Below are 21,059 nucleotides of genomic sequence, written 5' to 3' on the forward strand. Positions count from 1 at the left end.
AAGTTCCTCCTCAACTCCGTTCTAAACCGCCCCCCCTTTATCTTGAGGCTGTGCCCCCTAGTCCTACTATCCTTTCTGAGCGGGAAGAGTCTCTCCGCCTCTATCCTATCCATCCCATTCATCATCTCCTGGGCGAATGGGCCAGGAAATGGCAAATGGAATTTAATGTTGGCAAGTGTGAGGTGGTCCACTTTGGAAGGAAGAATGGTAGGAAGGACTATTACTTACGTGGCGAAAAACTGCAGCAGGCAACGGTGCAGAGGGACCTCGGGGTCCTTGTGCATGAGTCGCAAAAACCCAGCTTGCAGGTGCAGCAGGTGGTCAGGAAGGCGAATGGGATGCTGGCCTTCATAGCGAGGGGGATTGAATATAAAAGTAGGGAGGTCTTGCTGCAGCTGTATAGGGCATTGGTGAGGCCGCAGCTGGAGTACTGTGTGCAGTTTTGGGCGCCGCACCTGCGCAAAGATATTTTGGCCTTGGAGGGAGTGCAGAGGAGGTTTACTAGGCTGATACCGGAGTTGAGGGGGTTGAGCTATGAGGAGAGGCTGAATAAACTAGGCTTGTACTCGTTGGAGTTTAGAAAAATGAGGGGAGATCTCATTGAGACGTATAAGATGATGAATGGGATGGATAGGATAGAGGTGGAGAGACTCTTCCCGCTCAAAAAAGACAGTAGGACTAGGGGGCACAGCCTCAAGATAAAGGGGGGGCGTTTTAGAATGGAGTTGAGGAGGAACTTCTTCACTCAAAGGGTGGTGAATCTCTGGAATTCTCTACCTGTTGAAGTGGTGGAGGCTGCCTCGCTAAATATTTTCAAGAAGCGGGTTGATGGGTTTTTGATAAGAGAGGGGATTAAGGGTTATGGGGAGAGGGCCGGAAAGTGGAACTGAGCCACGACAGATCAGCCATGATCTTATTGAATGGCGGGTCAGGCTCGAAGGGCCAGATGGCCGACTCCTGCTCCTATTTCTTATGTTCTTATGTTATACGTCTCAATGAGATCTCCCCTCATTCTTCTAAACTCTAACGAGTACAAGCCTAATTTATTCAGCCTCTCCTCATAGCTCAACCCCCTCAACTCCGGCATCAGCCTTGTAAACCTCCTCTGCACTCCCTCCAAGGCCAAAATATCCTTGCGTAAGTACAGCGCCCAAAACTGCACACAGTACTCCAGCTGCGGCCTCACCAATGCCCTATACAGCTGCAGCAAGACCTCCCTACTTTTATATTCAATCCCCCTCGCAATGAAGGCCAGCATCCCATTCGCCTTCCTGACCACCTGCTGCACCTGCAAGCTGGGTTTTTGCGACTCATGCACAAGGACCCCGAGGTCCCTCTGCACCGTCGCCTGCTGCAGTTTTTCTCCACGTAAGTAATAATCCTTCCTACCATTATTCCTACCAATGTGGACCACCTCGCACTTGCCAACATTAAATTCCATTTGCCATTTCCTGGCCCATTCGCCCAGCCTATCTAGATCCTTCTGTAGACTTTCCCCACCCTCCGCACAATTTGCCTTTCCACCAATTTTGGTGTCATCAGCAAATTTCGACACCCTACACTCGGTTCCCTCCTCCAGATCATCTATATAAATAGTAAATAGCTGAGGCCCCAGCACCGACCCCTGGGGCACTCCACTAGTCACCATCCGCCAATCCAAATAGCACCCATTGACCCCCACTCTCTGCCTCCTATTTGACAACCAGTCCTCTATCCATGCTAACACCCTACCCCCAACTCCATGCCCCCTGACCTTCTGCAATAACCTCTTGTGAGGTACCTTGTCAAACGGAAGATTAGCTGATTTTAATGGCCTATTTCATTAGCTTATCACTTGCTAATTTTCTGCACAAAAAGGCCAGGAGGACGGCAAGAAGTGGCAATCCAATCAGGGTTCAGGTCAAAGTAGAAGGTTGAGTCCAGTGATATCCTCTTCAGACAGGTATCCTTGTCACCTGCAATTTAATATTACATTTAGCCAGACTGGACTGGGAAGTGAGTAAAGCCTTCATTTTAGCTGTCACTCTCGTGCTTATGTCCATAAAGTGGAGGAAGTTAAAATATGACTATTAAACACTACTGTGCTTTGATATATGATAAAGAATAAAACTCAAACAAATTTATGGAACATTGCAAAATTGATATGACCTCAATGATGCTCAAAATCTAATGTCCTACTACAGGGAAAAATGTCAATAGTTCCACATATAATAAATTGAATATAGAATCATCCATCATGGAAGTGGACCATTTGGTCCATTATGCATCAACTTTTGAAAGAATTGGTTCCAGCTTCATGCCTTCCCCATCACACTGCAGATGTTTCTTTTTCCAAATATTTTTCCAGTTTTTTTATGAAATTATTACTGAACCAGTTTTTGCCACCCTTTCAGACATTGCATTCTAAGTGTTTTGAGTCCAAACGCTTAGTTATCTAAAATGTTCCTCATTGCCCCTCTGCTTTTTTTCCCAGTAATGGAAGGGTAGTATTATTTGGTTGTAATAATATTGTTAAGACATTCATTGGTTGGATCAGTATCTTTGCTTTCTTATTCCATTGCTGTTTGGATTTTGAAATTATGCCGTGTTATGTTGGAGTAGAGATGCTGGGCTTGCGTCTGAAAGTTGCACTGAATATTTCCTTATTTTCTTTTCATAGCTTCTGATACTAGTGTCAAACATTTCAACCACTCTCCTATTCAGCAACTTGGAATAAAGATGGTTGTAAGGTATTTTGTACTTTCTATACATCTTTTAAATTGCATTTAAGTTTTTTTTCAAATCAGCAGATTATTGAATTAAAGACAAGCATTTTGAATTATGAACAGAGAGATTGGACAAGTGCAGATAATTCAATTGTAGAATGTTGAATTCTTTAGGGTTGTGTTGCTGTATTTCTTTTACAATAGATGGCACTAAGCCATTACAAATAACATTTTCAAAAATAATATTGTTTAAGTCCAGCACTTTTAACTTTTTTTTACAATGTGCCAGTGGTATATCTATTTAATAATATTACACATTGACAGGTCAGTTAATACTGGTACTATCCCTCAACTGTAGTTAACCATTTGTAGAACAAAACAAATAAAACTACAGTAAACTTTGTTATCTGGCACTCGACAACTGAAATTCTCAACTGAACAGTTTTTCTGATGTATCTCCATTACGAATTGTCACTTTACCAAGGAAGTGATTACAAAGTTATCTGCACCTGTACATTGTGTTATTTTATACTTTCATTTATGGTTTAATATACCACTGAAGATTAGTAGTGAAAAAGAATACCGTTCTTTACTCCCTGAGTACTTGCATATTAGTTCATGCTACAAGTATTGTGATGTGTTCCATTGGTAAGCAACATTTTGGATTATCTGGCAATGCCCATTCTTTGCACATGCCAAATTTCACTGTAGTACATTGTGATAGGTGTCCTTAACCAAAGTATTTAAATAACAAAAAAAAACACTAATCCACAAGTCTCACTTTTTTAGGATGCTGAAGGTAATACTTTAATAATTGAATATGTTTCAAAATCTCTCTGTTTCAGATATGGCAGGTCCCTTGGTTTACTAAAGGATGATTCTGACCAGGAGCTTGCAGTTTTGCTGATGCATTGTGAAAGATTTATGAAACAGCAACAAACTACCATAAGCTCCTCGCTTTGTATCCTTCTGTGCCGTTTGATATGTTGGCTTTTTAATGCATATGTAGAGCTATATCCTTGTTTTTATTACTGTGAGTTACATGTTTTGTACAAATTTGATTATTTTGGATTCCGAAAACTCTGCCTTCATATCTTAGATCTCATTTCAGATCTAAGCCAAATTTTTTTTTTCATTATTATTAATTTGTATTTTAATATTTAAAAAGGGTTCAAAAGAAATCCGGGAAATTACATGCCAGTAAGTTTGACGTCGGTGGTTGGCAAGTTATTGGAAGATGTGATAAGGGATAGGATAGGATCTATAAATATTTGGATAAACAGGGACTTATTAGGGAGAGTCAACATGGCTTTGAGCGTGATAGGTCATGTTTGACCAATCTGTTAGAGTGTTTCGAGGAGGTTAGCAGGAAAGTGGATGAAGGGAAAGCGGTGGAAGTTGTCTACCTGAATTTCAGCAAGACCTTTGACAAGGTCCCTCATGGGAGGTTAGTTAGGAAGGTTCAGTCGCTAGGTATAGATGGGGAGGTTGTAAATTGGATTAGACACTGGCTCAATGGAAGAACACAGTAAAAAGTCTGACAACACCAGGTTTTAGTCCAACCTATTTATTTGATAATATACTCACAAGCTTTCGAGGGGACTGCCTCTTCGTCAGGTGAATGGAGAGTTCTGGCCTCAGACAGAGCATATAAAGCACAGACAGTTTAGAGATTACTGATTAAAATGCGAATCCTTACACCTAACCTGCTGTTCAAGACCTGAAGTGGCTGATAATGTGAGTGGAAGGAGCACTGATCACAGTTTAAAGAGATGTGTATTGTCTCCAGACAGTACAGTAAGTGAGGTTTTGCAAACCCAGGCAAGTCACGGGGGTTACAGATAGTGCGACATGAACCCAAGATCCCTGTTGAGACCGTCCTCATGTGTGCGGAACTTGGCTATCAGTCTCTGTTCAGCGACTCTGCGCTGTCGTGTGTCGTGAAGGCCGCCTTGGAGAACGCTTACCCGAAGGTCAGAGGCTGAATGCCCGTGACCACTGAAGTGTTCACCAACAGGAAGGGAACAGTCTTGCCTGGTGACTGTCAAGCGATGTTCATTCATCCGTTGTCGTAGCGTCTGCATGGTCTCCCCAATGTACCATGCTTCGGGACATCCTTTCTTGCAACGTATCAGGTAGACAATGTTGGCCGAGTTGCAAGAGTATTTACCATGTACCTGGTGGATGGTATTCTCACGTGTGATGATGGTATCCGTGTCGATGATCCGGCATGTCTTGCAGAGGTTGCTGTGACAGGGTTGTGTGGTATTGTGGTCACTGTTCTCCTGAAGGCTGGGTAGTTTGCTGCGAACAATGGTCTGTTTGAGGTTGTGTGGTTGTCTGAAAGCAAGAAGTGGGGGTGTGGGGATAGCCCCGGCGAGATGTTTGTCTTCATCAATGATATGTTGAAGACTCCGGAGAAGATGTCGTAGCTTCTCTGCTCCGGGGAAGTACTGGACGACGAAGGGTACTCTGTCCACTGTGTCCTGTGTTTGCCTTCTGAGGAGATCGGTGCGGTTTTTCGCTGTGGCGCATCGGAACTGCCGATCTATGAGTCGAGCACCATATCCTGTTCTTACGAGGGCATCTTTCAGGGTCTGGAGGTGTCTGTCACGATCCTCCTCATCTGAGCAAATCCTGTGTATACGGAGGGCTTGTCCATAGGGAATGGCTTCTTTAACATGTTTAGGGTGGAAACTGGAGAAGTGGAGCATTGTGAGATTGTCTGTGGGCTTGCGGTACAGTGAGGTGCTGACGTGACCGTCCTTAATGGAGATGCGTGTGTCCAAGAATGCAACTGATTCTGGGGAATAGTCCATGGTGAGTCTGATGGTGGGGTGGAATTTGTTGATATCATCATATAGTTGTTTCAGTGATTGTTCACCTCACCTCAGCACCTCACTGTACCGCAAGCCCACAGACAATCTCACAATGCTCCACTTCTCCAGTTTCCACCCTAAACATGTTAAAGAAGCTATTCCCTATGGACAAGCCCTCCGTATACACAGGATTTGCTCAGATGAGGAGGATCGTGACAGACACCTCCAGACCCTGAAAGATGCCCTCGTAAGAACAGGATATGGTGCTCGACTCATAGATCGGCAGTTCCGATGCGCCACAGCGAAAAACCGCACCGATCTCCTCAGAAGGCAAACACAGGACACAGTGGACAGAGTACCCTTCGTCGTCCAGTACTTCCCCGGAGCGGAGAAGCTACGACATCTTCTCCGGAGTCTTCAACATATCATTGATGAAGACAAACATCTCGCCGGGGCTATCCCCACACCCCCACTTCTTGCTTTCAGACAACCACACAACCTCAAACAGACCATTGTTCGCAGCAAACTACCCAGCCTTCAGGAGAACAGTGACCACAATACCACACAACCCTGTCACAGCAATCTCTGCAAGACATGCCGGATCATCGACACGGATACCATCATCACACGTGCGAATACCATCCACCAGGTACATGGTAAATACTCTTGCAACTCGGCCAACATTGTCTACCTGATACGTTGCAAGAAAGGATGTCCCGAAGCATGGTACATTGGGGAGACCATGCAGACGCTACGACAACGGATGAATGAACATCGCTTGACAGTCACCAGGCAAGACTGTTCCCTTCCTGTTGGTGAACACTTCAGTGGTCACGGGCATTCAGCCTCTGACCTTCGGGTAAGCGTTCTCCAAGGCGGCCTTCACGACACACGACAGCGCAGAGTCGCTGAACAGAGACTGATAGCCAAGTTCCGCACACATGAGGACGGTCTCAACAGGGATCTTGGGTTCATGTCGCACTATCTGTAACCCCCGTGACTTGCCTGGGTTTGCAAAACCTCACTTACTGTACTGTCTGGAGACAATACACATCTCTTTAAACTGTGATCAGTGCTCCTTCCACTCACATTATCAGCCACTTCAGGTCTTGAACAGCAGGTTAGGTGTAAGGATTCGCATTTTAATCAGTAATCTCTAAACTGTCTGTGCTTTATATGCTCTGTCTGAGGCCAGAACTCTCCATTCACCTGACGAAGAGGCAGTCCCCTCGAAAGCTTGTGAGTATATTATCAAATAAATAGGTTGGACTAAAACCTGGTGTTGTCAGACTTTTTACTGTGTTTACGCCAGTCCAACGCCGGCATACCCACATCAATGGAAGAAGCCAGAGAGTGGTTGTGGAGGATTGCTTCCCTGAGTGGAGGCCTGTGATTAGTGGATTGCTGCAGGGATCGGTGTTGGGTCCATTGTTGTTTGTTATCTACATCAATGATCTGGATGATAATGTGGTAAATTGGATCAGCAAATTTGCTGATGATACAAAGATTGGAGGTGTAATGGATAGTGAGGAAGGTTTTCAAAGCTTGCAGAGGGATTTGGACCAACTAGAAAAATGGGCTGAAAAATGGCAAATGGAATTTAACGCAGACAAGTGTGAAGTATTGCACTTTGGAAGGACAAACCAAAGTAGAACGTACAGGCTAAATGGTAGGACTCTGAAGAGTGCACTTGAACAGAGGGATCCGGGAATACAGGTACAGAATTCTCTAAAAGTGATGTCACAGGTGGATAGGGTCGTAAAGAGCTTTTGGTACGTTGGCCTTTGTAAATCAGAATATCGAGTATAAATGTTGGAATGTTATGGTAAGGTTATATAAGGCATTGGTGAGGCTGAATTTAGAGTATTGTGTACAGCTTTGCTCACCTAGTTATAGGAAGGATGTAAATAAGGTTGAAAGAGTGCAAAGAAGGTTCACAAGGATGTTGCTGGGACTTGAGAAGCTGAGTTACAGAGAGAGATTGAATAGGTTAGGACTTTATTCCCTGGAGCATAGAAGAATGAGGGGAGATTTGATAGAGGTGTATAAGATTTTGATGGGTATAGATAGAGTGAATGCAAGCAGGCTTTTTCCACTGAGGTTAGGGGAGAGAAAAACCAGAGGGTATGGGTTAAGGGTGAAAGGAGAAAAGTTTAAAGGGAATATTAGGGGGGGGCTTCTTCACGCAGAGAGTGGTGGGAGTGTGGAATGAGCTGCCGGATAAAGTGGTACATGCGGGCTCACTTTTAACATTTAAGAAAAACTTGGACAGGTACATGGATGAGAGGGGTGTGGAGGGATATGGTCCAGGTGCAGGTCAGTGGGACTAGGCAGAAAAGTGGTTCAGCTCAGCGAAGAAGGGTCAAAAGGCCTGTTTCTGTGCTGTAATGTTCTATGGTTCTATAAGATGGGAGAATCACCCCCCACATTTCTTCATATTGTGCCTTGCTCTTCATAACGTGCTAGTGCATCAACATAACACACAAATGTAACACTCAATTTCAATAATCTGTTGCACAAAAGTGCTCGATAAAAAGTTTTTAAAATCAAATTGTTGATATTTTTTCAATGACATCAAGTTTTCTGGCTGAACTTTGAATGTAATTTTGTTGGCAAATGCCATTTTCACAACCTTGTTTTGTACTTTATGGTGTTTTGAATACATAATGACAAATGATAAAACTGGAAATCCTTGAGACCTGAAATAGGAACTAGCAATACTTATAAACCTTTCAATATCTGAAAGTATGAGTGATGGATCAGCATTTCAGGTGACGATCTTCTTTATCAGAATGCCAGCCCTGACAGAAGTCCTCCCACCAAAAAGGAGACTTTTTGCAGATGCTGATTAACCTGACATTTACAAGAACTTGTGTAGTGCCAGTATGTGAAGGCACTTCATCTGATTATTATATAACAATATTTATTACTGAACCACATTTAAAAAATGACAAAAAGCTTGGCCAAAAAGGTAGATTTTTTTAAAGTCACCTGGTTCCCATATGTTACAAACAATTGCACTTTAGATTCAAATTGTCGGAGTTTCATCAAGTGCACTTTTTTTCATCTCTCCATGTAACTGGTGAATTGCTACATTTTTACTCAGCATGTGACTGCAGTGCAGCAGTAAGATGTGGCACCCCAAGAAATATGTTCACATGAGAATAAATAACAAATAATGTAACAATATAACATCCTTCTTTCTTTAATGAGTATATATAATGGCTCTTTGGGGGGTAATCTTTCAGCTGTTCTTGCCAGTGGGATCTTCTGGTTACACCAACAATGGGCCCATCCCCTGCAAGTTTCCCGGCGGTGAGGTGAATCGAGGGAAATCCCATTAACAGTATTGGTCATTGCTTGCCACCTGTGCAGCACAAATGTTACCTGCCACTTATCAGCCCAAGTCCAAATGTTGCCCAGGCCTTGCTGCATATGGACATGGACTGCTTCAGAATCAAAAGAATTTTGAATGGTGCTGAACATTGTGCAATCATTAGCAAACGTTTCCACCTTAGACTTTATGATGAAGGGAAAGTCTTTGGTGAAACAGCTGAAAATGGGACTGAACTGATTGAGCACCAGGGGTCGGTGCTGGGGCCTCAGCTTTTTACCATTTATATAGATGATCTGGAGGAGGGAACCGAGTGTAGAGTGTCGAAATTTGCTGATGACACCAAGATTGGGGGAACGGCAAATTGTGCGGAGGGTGTGGAGAGTCTGCAGAAGGATCTAGATAGGCTGGGCGAATGGGCCAGGAAATGGCAAATGGAATTTAATGTTGGCAAGTGTGAGGTGGTCCACTTTGGTAGGAAGAATGGTAGGAAGGACTATTACTTACGGGGCGAAAAACTGCAGCAGGCGACGGTGCAGAGGGACCTCGGGGTCCTTGTGCATGAGTCGCAAAAACCCAGCTTGCAGGTGCAGCAGGTGGTCAGGCATAAGACATAGGAGCAGACTTAGGCCACTTGGTCCATTGAGTCTGTCTGCTCCACCATTCAATCAGGGCTGATATTTTTCTCATCCCCATTCTCCTGCCTTTTCCCCATAACCCCTGATCCCCTTATTAATTAAGAACCTATCTATCACTGTCTTAAAGACACTCACTGGCCTGGCCTCCACAGCCTTCTGTGGCAAAGAGTTCCACAGATTCATCACTCTCTGGCTGAAGAAATTCCACCTCATCTCTGTTTTAAAGGATCATTCCTTCAGCCTGAGGTTGTGCCCTCTGGTTCTAATTTTTCCTACTAATAGAAACATCCTCCCCACGTCCACTTAATCCAGGGCTCACAATATCTTGTAAGTTTCAATAAGATCCCTTCCCTCATCTTTCTAGACTCCAGTGAGCACAGACCCAGAGTCTTCACCGTTCCTCATACGACAAGCTTTTCATTCCAGGGATCATTCTTGTGAACTTCCTCTGGACCCTTTCCATGGCCAGTATATCCTTCCTTAGATATGGGCCCAAAACTGCTCACAATACTCCAAATGGGGTCTGATCAAGGTCTTATACAGCCTCACAAGTATATCCCTGCGCTTGTATTCTAGCCTTCTTGAACGCTAACATTGCATTTGCCTTCCTAACTGCTGACTGAACTGCACGTTAATCTTAAGAGAACCTTGAACAAGGATTCCCAAGTTATTTTGTGTTTCTGATTTCCTAAGCGTTTCCCCATTTAGAAAATAGTCTATGCCTCCATTCCTCCTTCCTTTGTGCTAGGAATGACTCCAGCCAATAGATCATTTTGCCTCGATTCTCTTGTTAGGAAATGGAGATAGTTAAATAACTCATATTTGTACTTGTGGATATTAGAAATAATTTATAGCTTCAGTTTATGTTTAATTTATATTCTTAATTTGTGAGTTAAAAAGAGTGAAACTTGGGTCTAGTTTCACTTTTACTGTGAAGACAACAGGCCGGGAGCTATTGGTATACTTGCCAATTTTAACGAGGTTTTACAACTTTTGAAGTAATTCAGAAAGGCCCAAGAGAAAGAAAAAACTGTATTGTTGACTGGCAACATGGGTCCAAAGAGGGGAATCCATAGACACAGAACAGCAGTTTTTAATTCAGTTGATGATTATGCTCTTAAGGTGAAGGGAGCAGTTTAAATCTCTCCAGCTGGATATGCTAACAGATTATTGAGGAAAATAAGTTTAAGAATCTTATATGAGTTACTCTCAAGTTAAAGTAACTGTGAATGTCAAGTCAGTTCTTGATCTCAAGAGAGATATCAAGTCAACAGCACTCTACTGGGAGAGGGAACTGTAGGGAGCGGGCCTAAAGGAAGACAGGTCAGTCCAGGAACCAGAACAGGAAATTGAAACCAATTCTGTTCGTGAAGTTAAAAGTGAGGAGCAGAGGAAGGCTCAAAATTTAAAGTGAGAAAACTGCAGGAAGCGGACTTAAAGCAAAATAGGCCTGTGAGCAGCTAGAGATTCAAGCAAACAGTCAATTTAGGTAACTCCTTACTATGGAGCTGTGAAACAGTGGTGTTCTGTTGGTATGTTTGTATATCTTAGAGAGTGTGTGGAAGGCGAAGCTTGAATACACATAGTGATCCAGCGGAGAGGAACATTGCAAAGAGAGATCAAAACCCTGGAGGTGTGGAACCTTGTGGAAGGCATCCAAAAGAAAGCATTGAGGTTGGAAATGCGTTAAAGCTAGGGTACCAGTGAGACCAGTTGGCTTACTGTATGACAAGTGTCTGGGGGAGTGGTGATGAGTTGCTGAGAGACCCATTTGAGGTTTTATCTGTCATAGTTTTAGAATGTGGCATGCTTGACCACAGGTTGCCCATTTGTTTACTGGACTGTATACTTACCATCAATATTAGAGTATAAGCTGGATTTTGTAACTTATGTTATTCGTATGAATCTGTATATATCTATATAGTTGTGGGTGAAGGATTAATGCAATATAGTTAATTTTTTTCTGAAAAATCTTTTATTCCTTTGTTAAAAGTTCATCAGCAGATTCCGTGACTCTGTTCAGTAGCCATTCTCCCCATTTATAATAAAAATCTATCAGGCATAGTTCCACCCTTGAATCTGACTTGTCCAGTAATAACACCAACTGGGATTGAGCTTTGATGTTAAGGACATGCACTGTTCAGTTCAGCTGTTTTCTCTGTTTGGACTAAGGCCGTATGTGGACGGGAGCTGAGTGGACCTTACAGAACTCAGAGTGAGTGGTAGTGAGGAGTTATTTCTGAGTAATTGTCACTTGAAACCACTATCATCAACTTCTTCCATTACTTTGCTGTGATCGAGAGTAGACTAATGATTGGTAATTATCACAATTGTATTTGTCCTGCTCTTTTGTGTACAGGGCACACCTGAACAATTTTTCACATTGTCAGGTAGATGCTGGTATTATAATTGTAGTGGAGCAACTTGCCTAGAGCGGCAGCAAGTTATAGAGCTCAAATCTTCAGGACTATTGCTGAAATGTTGGCAGAGTCCATAGCCTATTCAGTATTCAATGCCTTCAGCCATTTCTTGATATCACGTGGAGTGAATCAAATTGACTGAAGACATTGGATACTGAATCCACTATCTGTGATGCTGGAGACTTCCAGAGGAGGCTGAGATGGATCATATCCTGGCACTTGTGGCTGAAGATTGGCTGAAGCATTCGCAACTTGTCTTTTGTTCTAATATGTGGGTTCCCCTATCATTAAGGATGGGGATATTTGTGGAGCCTCCTCTGCCAATGAGCTGATTAATTGTCCGCCACCATTTATGATTGGATATGGTAAGACTGCAGAGCTTCAATCTTATTCATTGGTTGTGTGTGTTTAGCTCTGACAATGGCATGTTGCTTCTGCTACTTGACACGCAAGTAGCCCTGTGTTGTAGTTTCAGCAGGCTGACACATCTAAGTTCAGTTTTTAAACTAAAAACTTGATTCACACATTGACCAGAAATAATATCCTTTACATAGGTAATTCACCTAAAATCTCTTTGTTCTGCTATTTAGAATTGGCACATTAAATACATAATTCAAATTACAGAGAAGAAATACTTGATATAATGGATGTAATGCCATGTTTATCACACTTCTGACATCTATTGAGTTTGCTCAAGTCATGAAACAAGCTTCAAGAATGAAATAAACTTATCGGTACTTTAGTATGTTGTGTTACAGACAGAAGGGCATCAATGTAAACAACCTTAATTTTCCATAGAATCCCTACAGAGCAGAAGGAGGCTACTTGGCCCATTGTGTCTGCACCAACTCTCCAAAAGAGCATCTTACCCTGAGTTTTGATTTCCCCCTTTTATAAACGGTAGCATGTTTATGCCAATCCTCACATTTGGAGTGTTGTAATCCTTTATGAACATAAGAAATAGGAGCCGGAGTAGGCCATCTAGCCCTTCGAGCCTGCCCCGCCATTCAATAAGATCATGGCTGATCTGAAGTGGATCAGTTCCACTTTCCCGCTTTTCCCCCATAACCCTTAATTCCCGTCTGTCAAAAACCTATCTACCTGTGACTTAAATATATTTAGCGAGGTAGCCTCCATCACTCCAACGGGCAGAGAATTCCAGAGATTCACCACCCTTTGAGTGAAGAAGTTCCTCCTCAACTCCGATCTAAACTGCCCCCTCCCTTATCTTGAGGCTGTGCCCTCTAGTCCTGCTGTCCTTTCTGAGCGGGAAGAATCTCTCTACCTCTACCCTATCCATCCCTTTCATTATCTAATACATCTCTATAAGATCCCCCCTCATCCTTCTAAACTCCAACGAGTACAAACCCAGTATATTTAATCTCTCTTCATAGTCTAACCCCCTCATCTCCAGTATCAACCTAGTGAACCTCCTCTGCACTCCCTCCAAGGCCAAAATATCCTTGCGCAAGTGCGGCAACCAAAACTGCACACAGTACTCCAGCTGCGGCCTCACCAGTGCCCTGTACAGTTGCAGCAAGACCTCCCTGCTTTTATATTCTATCCCCCTCGCTATAAAGGCCAGCATCCCATTTGCCGTCTTGATCACCTGCTGCACCTGCAGACTGCGTTTTTGCGAATCATGCACAAGGACCCCCAGGTCCCTCTGCACCGTAGCATGCTGCAGCTTTTCACCCTTTAATATAATCCCTCCTACTATTATTTCTGCCAAAGTGGATAACCTCACACTTGCTAACATTGTACTCCATCTGCCAGGTCCTCGCCCACTCGCTCAGCCTATCCAGATCCCTCTGCAGACTTTCCACACCCTCCACACAATTTGCTTTCCATCATCTTTGTGTCATCAGCAAATTTTGTTACCCTACACTCAGCCCCCTCCTCCAGATCATCTATATAAATGGTAAATAGCTGAGGCCCCAGCACCGATCCCTGCGGCACTCCACTAGTCACCAACTGCCAATCAGAATAGCACCCATTGATACCAACTCTCTGCCTCCTATTAGACAACCAATCCTCTATCCACGCTAATACCTTACCCCCAACTCCATGCCCCCTAACCTTCTGAAGCAACCTTTTGTGCGGCACGCCTTTTGAAAATCGAGAAACACCACATCCACTGGTTCCCCTCGGTCTACCGCAGTAGTCACATCCTCATAGAAATCCAATAAATTCGTCAAACAGGACTTCCCCTTAACGAATCTGTGCTGCGTCTGCTCTATCAAACCATTCTTTTCGAAGTGCCTCGCTATTTCTTCTTTGAAATCGACTCAAGCATTTTTCCAACTACAGACGTTAAACTAACCGGCCTATGATTCCCTGCCTTTTGCCTGCTACCTTTTTTAAACAGCGGCGTAACATTAGCCATTTTCCAATCTTCGGCACTTCCCCGGAATCCAGCGAAGTTTGGTAAATAATCACTAAGGCATCTACTATCACCTCTGCCAAACTCAAAGTAACTTGCAAACTCAAAAGTAAAGAAAATAATAGAAGTTGGTTTATTTCATAAATACACATAACAAATGGAAAGAGGTTTTGCAATGTCTGCCCCATTTATTTTGCAAATTTACAATACCAAGAGGGATAAGGGAAAGGAAGGAGTTTCAGAGCAGACCGCAAGAAAAGTCCCAAATAGGATTTATGTACGTCCAGACCCAGAATGAAACGTCTAATGAAATGTTTCTTCAGAGGGGAAGTGCACTTTTGCAGGATGACCCATCTTTCCAGAAAAGGCACACATAGAATTGAATTAGTTTTGAAGGTACAAATTCTAAGGTTCCAGTAGTCCGCAATTTTGACGAAGGGCCAGGGTTCTGTCTGCTGTCAAGTAATGATGGTATGGTGGTAGACAATGCAGGCTGCTGGAGCTACTATTTCTCTTCGGAGGTCAATCCATAACTGCCTGAGTTAAGGTCCACAGCATGATATTACCAGTTCTAGCAGCTTGGGTGAGGTAATGTGACATACCTCCAACCAATTCCCTCATATGTTTGACAAAGGATGCATTTCTCAGGCTGAAATTTTGAGGTATTAAATAGAAGTCAGGATTCCTTTTGTTCTTGGAGAACATTGGTTTCAGCTTGACTAAACAAAGCCCCTAGGTGAAAGCTGTCATGTGTTGGAACAAGCTACGCTTACATTATTGGCACCAGATTGGAGACTAGGAGCTGCAAACTGCTGGTACTGCCTTTGTTCATTGCTGCTGGGACAGACATCACATTTGTGAGACCACTGGCTTGGCTTGGCAGGAATGATTTTGCGATGCAAGGAGTGTTATATTCCAGTGTGAAGTGTGAACCTTTCTTCCCATTCAAACTGCTTAGAAACTTCCTGAAGCCATCTTATAGCTCAGCAGTTGTCAATTTTGGAAAACAGAGAAAAAATATTTTGGATGACCTATATTTATTAAATATAGATATAAAATATATATATTGCATCTCATCTCGACCTAGACAGTTGCAAATACAGTATGAATTTGATTTTTGAGGAATCAATTTATGATGCAATGCAGTTGCAATACACAAAATTGCTTCTAGCTACTAAGAGAATTCAGCCATTTTACTTGTAACTTTCAGAAATTCATACTATATCAGGACCTTACATGTCCGGTGCAAAATAATTTTTATTGGAATCTCACATTGTGCTAATCTACTGGCATTTTTTAAAAATGATTAACAAGGCACTTTTTCGTATTCTCTAAACTAGCTAAGAATTATAGTCAAGCAATCTGCTGGCAAGCCTCTGCTTGTGATGTTCTTAATTGACAAAGAGATGCACTTGTGCGTCCTGGAATTTTTTACTCTTGTTATTCCTCCCCTTTATAGCAAAACCCTTGGCCTCCAGGAATTGACCAGTGAGGCAATCACAGGTTGGAACTTGTACATTACCAGTTCATAACATGTTGTGCTGGTTCTCCAGCAAGCTGCACTGCAGTAACCCCATTGTGCCTAAAACCTTGTTGGTATATCAGCACATTGTAAGTCACTTCAAACCAATGACTTGATAAGAACCAGAAAATAGATACATAATGCTTCAGGTTGTAGTTAATGCATTATTTAATGGAGCGTGTATATTTTGTGTGTTCTATTATTTAATCTGCTGAATATTTACCAGATTTTTTCACCATAGTTATGTACATATATTCTATAGACCTACGTAACACAATTGTTTTGTGCTTAAATCGATGTGGGATCCAAATTCACATTCAGTGCTGAAAACATAACAGCAAAGATGTGTTTTAAAAATTGACTTATGCTGTCAGATTTCCTTGACTGCAGCTTACAGGCTGTCTACAGGGAGGTTATATTGGGCATGACTGGTTTGCCTCTACTGCATTTTTGATAATGTCAGGGGATGGAGAGAGAACTCTGAAATTCCTGCATCAATTTTCAAGCCTTCTCGTCTCTGCATTTCTCTGGCTGCCCCGTCTGCATTCTTCTGTATGTTTTCTTGCTTAGAAGGAAAATCTGGCAATAACTATGACATTCTATATGGCAGGTTTTTGAAAAATCTGGGGTAGATACTCCATCCAACCACATCCGGAGGACTTCAGCAGCAGGCTGCTGGGAGGCACAGTCAACTTTGAGAGTTGGACTCATTGGCATTATGCCATTGGCTTCTAATGGCCATTCCTATCATTGTATTTTGACAGTTTAATTCAGCATAAAAATGTGGCTGATTTCCCTCTGGCTCAAAGATGCAAGTAGAAGGAGTCTGCCTTCACTATTAGACTTAATCTGACCCAAAAAAGACTGCATTTGAGTCAAAATGTAATCCAGGCTCGCTTCATCCAATAAACCGGTTGTGCTAGAAAACCCATGCTTTACTGTCAACATTCATACGTGAATAAAGGTCAAGTTGCAGTAGTTCCAGATGACCAAAGGGCCTTGCAAAAGGGAGAACTTGTAGTGATTTAACCTGAGGATCACCGCACCTCAGGCAAGGGGCAAAGTTGAGAAGGCAGACCTTTATGAATGATCTCAGCCAGTTTAGGATTTGAAACTGTGCTGTTAGCTCATTCTGCATCATGAACCAGCCATCCAGCCAACTGAGCGAACCAACTCCCCATGAATAATGGTTATTTTGATGAGATACTAGAAGTTGACTGGCTCCATATGCTAGCAAAAAATGAATGGTATCATTTTAACTTTCGCAGTGTTTCAATCCGGCAGTGGGCAGGATGATCAGGCTTCCCACGAAGAGTCATTGATGAGAGGTCGAAGCTATTTTGATGGACAAACTCATTTGCTTAATAAGATCATCTATATTTGGAATTCTGTACCCTTCTAAGCATTGGACTCTGAATCATTGAATATATCCAAGGCTGGTTTGACAGATGTTTGATCCGCAGGGAGTCTAGAATTATGGGGCAGGCAGAAAAGTGGAGTTAAGGCCATGTTGAGATCAGCCATGATCTTACTGGAGCAGGCTCAAGGGGCTCCAGTTTCATATGTTCCTATGTTTATTTCTGATCCTTCAATTTTGATCCTTCTGCATCAAACACTAAGCCATGTGCAATAAAGCCCGAAGCCTACTCTTAAAAAACAGAACTACTTCAATTTGAAATCCTTGGTTTTACTGCTTCCCTGTGCTCAGTGTGCACAGAGAATAGCAGGAAGTGAACATGGAGAAATATTTTTTCCTAAGAATCAGATGGTTTTGAAGCCTCAAACTATTTTGTTTCTTAGAAAAGAATTGTGGTGGTATAAATCCTTGGGATGTTGCTTTTCTTAAATTGATGAAAGTGGGATGTCAATGCAGCAGAAAGACTCCTATACTTTTTACAGGATTATATATCCCATTGCTACCCCAAAATGATCACAGTTGGATTTTATTTGCCATTTTTCAAACATATTCTGAATTTTAAACTTAAAGGATTATTGTTGCTTTCTGGCTTGATTATGGTGATACATTTGCAGATTATTTGTTATGCCTTGAGATAATCAAGTGGATAATATATATGTTTATACAAGTTTTCCAGAAGGAGGGTACCTCTGGTTTTTCTTCAATGCTCATTCATGTTCCTATTTTGTTTTTGCTGTCACTTTGACAGATGCACCTTTCTGTGGAAAATGCAGAGTCCGGCATTCATCCTGTGTATTCTTGCACAGCTTACTACATTGAGATGTTACTGAAGACCGAGGTGCCACTTGTCTTCTCAGCATTCCGCATGTCAGGGTTCACCCCTTCACAGGTGAAATGTTAACTTAAATAAAACACATGCATGTGAAAGTTTCATAGCTGCATCTGGAAGGCTCATTGATATAACTTATTTTGAGATATTTTAATGACCTGTGGATTGTTCACACACTTTTAGAAAAGGCTCAAATTTCATTTCATAGGTTGATGATATTTCCAAGAAGTTTTGTTGCAGTACTTATGTGTGTTTGGGTATAAAATTAATACATCTGTTACCATATTTCTAGGGACTCATAATAAGTCGTGGAAGATACAATTGTTCCAATCTTCTGTTTTAATTTTGCTGGATTGAACATCGCTTTATATTAATATTATCGTAAAGTGTCACAAAATTGAGTCTAATGTTTAGATAATTTTCCATGAAACGGTACAGCCCGGGCTTGACACCCCCACAAGGGCGATAATCAGCTGTGCACCTCCAGCCAGCTCTGTTCACCAAGTGCATATCATGGGACCATCGTAATACACCAAAGTGAATAGACAATCAAATGTGGGGGGGAGCAATCATGAGCAAACACCTGTTGTGCATATGAACAAAGAACAATACAGCACAGGAAACAGGCCCTTCAGCCCTCCAAGCCTGTGCTGCTCATTCTTCCAACTAGACTATTTGTTTGTATCCCCCCATTCCCAGTCTGTTCAATGCAGTCAGATGCAAATGGAAGTCATGATCCCAGTTATGTCTTGGTGGTGGGTGGGGAAATCCTACCGGTGGAAAAGCTGTTTTGGATCTCCCGCTCAATTCTCCACCCTTCCACCATTCCTGCCTCCTGAAAGTTGAGACAGAAAGTTGTGTGCGCCCCCACACCCACCCCACCCCACTCCAAACATATGGTGGGGTTGAGAATCTCTCATGCTAGGAATGCACCCCCACCTTCCATGGATGCTTGTCCCAGAGAAGATGAAAATGTGTCCATCCCCACTTCTGACCTTAGGATGGAGGAAAGTCATTGATGAAACAGCTGAAGTTATTGACAAAACAGTTGTAGCTGGTTGATATTGTGGGGAACCCAGAAGAATGAATTTGTTGTATTTCAGACTCGGTGAAATTAGAGATGTTAAGGCATCCCATGCAGCAGAGTAATTATGTTACCTGGCAAACGGCACCACATCTTCATCCTCCTACTCTTCTTCCACTTCTCCCCACTCTGTGCAATGCAGAGGTCACAATCATGAAATTAAAATGCAAGGGGGTGGTGGGGTGGGACTGTTCACGCCAGAGTCTGACGGCGCTAGAACTCTGTGCATGCACAGTGGTCCCAATCTGTCAGTCTCCTTGTTTGCTGGCCAGCTCGATTATGCTGGCCAGCCCGGGACCACACAGTGCTGCCCCTTTAGCCCCTCCCACAGACTAGTCAAGGCCCCACAACAATTCCTGGGTCAGCCCTGGCCCAACCCCCCCCCCCCATCTTCTTCACCCCAGCAGATTCTCTCCTCCTGCCCCAATCGCTGGCCTCCCTCCAGCCTAGACCGATTGCCATGCAGAGTGGCAGCGGGACTCCCCACCCCCACTGATCACCCCTAGATCCGTCCACAATAGGCCCCACCCTCTTGGGTGGGAGATGCTAATAGGCCTGGCAAGAGCTGAAATGCTTTGTGAGGAAAGCATGGTTTTGAATGACTTTGTGGCTGAAACTGATGACATATATGCTGAATGGACTGCAGACCTGATTTGTAAGATGTGTCTTTATTGCATCTGCCATTTAATGGCTAATAATTGACCATAAATTGCCTGTTATTCCTATTTAACACATGGTGACTTTGGGGTTTTAGAGTATAGGTGATTAAGTTAGTATTTAATGTTTGCTTTGCTGTATAATAAAAATTCCTCTGTTTTCATAGAATCTTGTGGCTTCATGTGTCTAATAAATAATGCAATTTCTTCTCTAAAAATAAGTTATTAGTCTTGACTGAGATTGTAACATTATATATTGATTGAATTCAGGATTGAGCTTCATCATGATGTAGAAATATGTAAATACTTTGTTTCTCTTTATACTACACAGATTTGTCAACACTGGCTGGCACAGTGCTTCTGGAATTATTTAAACTGGACTGAGATCGGTCATTACATTGCTGTCTGTATTATCTTGGGCCCTGATTATCAAGTTTACATGTGTATAGCTTTGCTGAAGCACTTAGAACAAGAGATTCTTCACCACATGCAGACTCAGGATCTCCAAATTTTTCTCAAGGTAAACTCAAAGTAGATACTGTATTTTTTTTCAAAGCTTATACTTACAGCCATTCCAGTGTAAGGCCCATATTTTTATAAGGTTTTTGATTTGAATAGTCAGTAGAATTCTTCCATCTGGGACTAAGCCCAATGATGGGATGAAAACATTCTAGGAACATTCTGAGGGTGTGAGATGGACCCCTTGCAGGACTCCAAATCTGGCAAGTCCACTTTCAGACACTGCTGTGGAGCTCTGGGGTCTGGAGTTGCCAGCAACTCCCATCCTGAACTCTGGAGGCAATCCCAGGCATTGTCCAATGAGCCCCGACATCTGCACGCCGTGTTTTTTAAATGTGTTTCACAGTGGCGAGTTCCTGCTGGTGCCGCAGAACATAGTCGAGCCTTTATCTGCATCCCATTAATGGGATCACGCTGACCTCTAGCAGGTTTCTTGATCTGCCATGGCAGACACCAGCGGAAAATCCTACTGGAAATTCTCATTAACATAATGTGGTTCAGGCCCAATTTTTGGGACTCCAGCCAAATTCATTCACTCAGCGCGAGAATGGGAGAATTCCACCCAGTGTTTGCAATGGCTACTTAGGAGTTTGCTATCTAAACTATCTTGTTCTTGCCTGCTAAATGAGAAATCTTAACAGGGACAATGTTGGGTCATTGATAAATATATGGAAAATGTTTAGAATTTTTTTTTGCTATTAACTAGGGAGAAAGCAGTGGAAGTTAGGGGACA

General features: G+C 42.7%; 1 protein-coding gene across 10 annotated transcripts in view; it reads left to right on the forward strand.

Moving 5' to 3' along the window:
• The window catches only part of tbc1d32 (TBC1 domain family, member 32), a 292,534-nt gene that overhangs the window by 227,895 nt on the left and 43,580 nt on the right, over positions 1 to 21,059 (forward strand). For all 10 annotated transcript variants that reach the window (XR_013887018.1, XR_013887019.1, XR_013887020.1 and 7 more), the window contains 5 exons: positions 2,660 to 2,729; positions 3,551 to 3,666; positions 16,219 to 16,373; positions 17,987 to 18,127; positions 20,139 to 20,327. Coding sequence is in view for 7 of the 10 variants with exons in the window: in XM_080192537.1 (XP_080048663.1) it covers positions 2,660 to 2,729; positions 3,551 to 3,666; positions 16,219 to 16,373; positions 17,987 to 18,127; positions 20,139 to 20,327 (671 nt within the window). In the remaining 3 variants the exon portion in view is untranslated. The remainder of the gene's footprint in view (positions 1 to 2,659; positions 2,730 to 3,550; positions 3,667 to 16,218; positions 16,374 to 17,986; positions 18,128 to 20,138; positions 20,328 to 21,059) is intronic.

This window comes from Carcharhinus amblyrhynchos, chromosome 7 (genome assembly GCF_965287045.1).
Source record: "Carcharhinus amblyrhynchos chromosome 7, sCarAmb.v2.hapA, whole genome shotgun sequence".
Taxonomy (NCBI): Eukaryota; Metazoa; Chordata; class Chondrichthyes; order Carcharhiniformes; family Carcharhinidae; genus Carcharhinus; species Carcharhinus amblyrhynchos.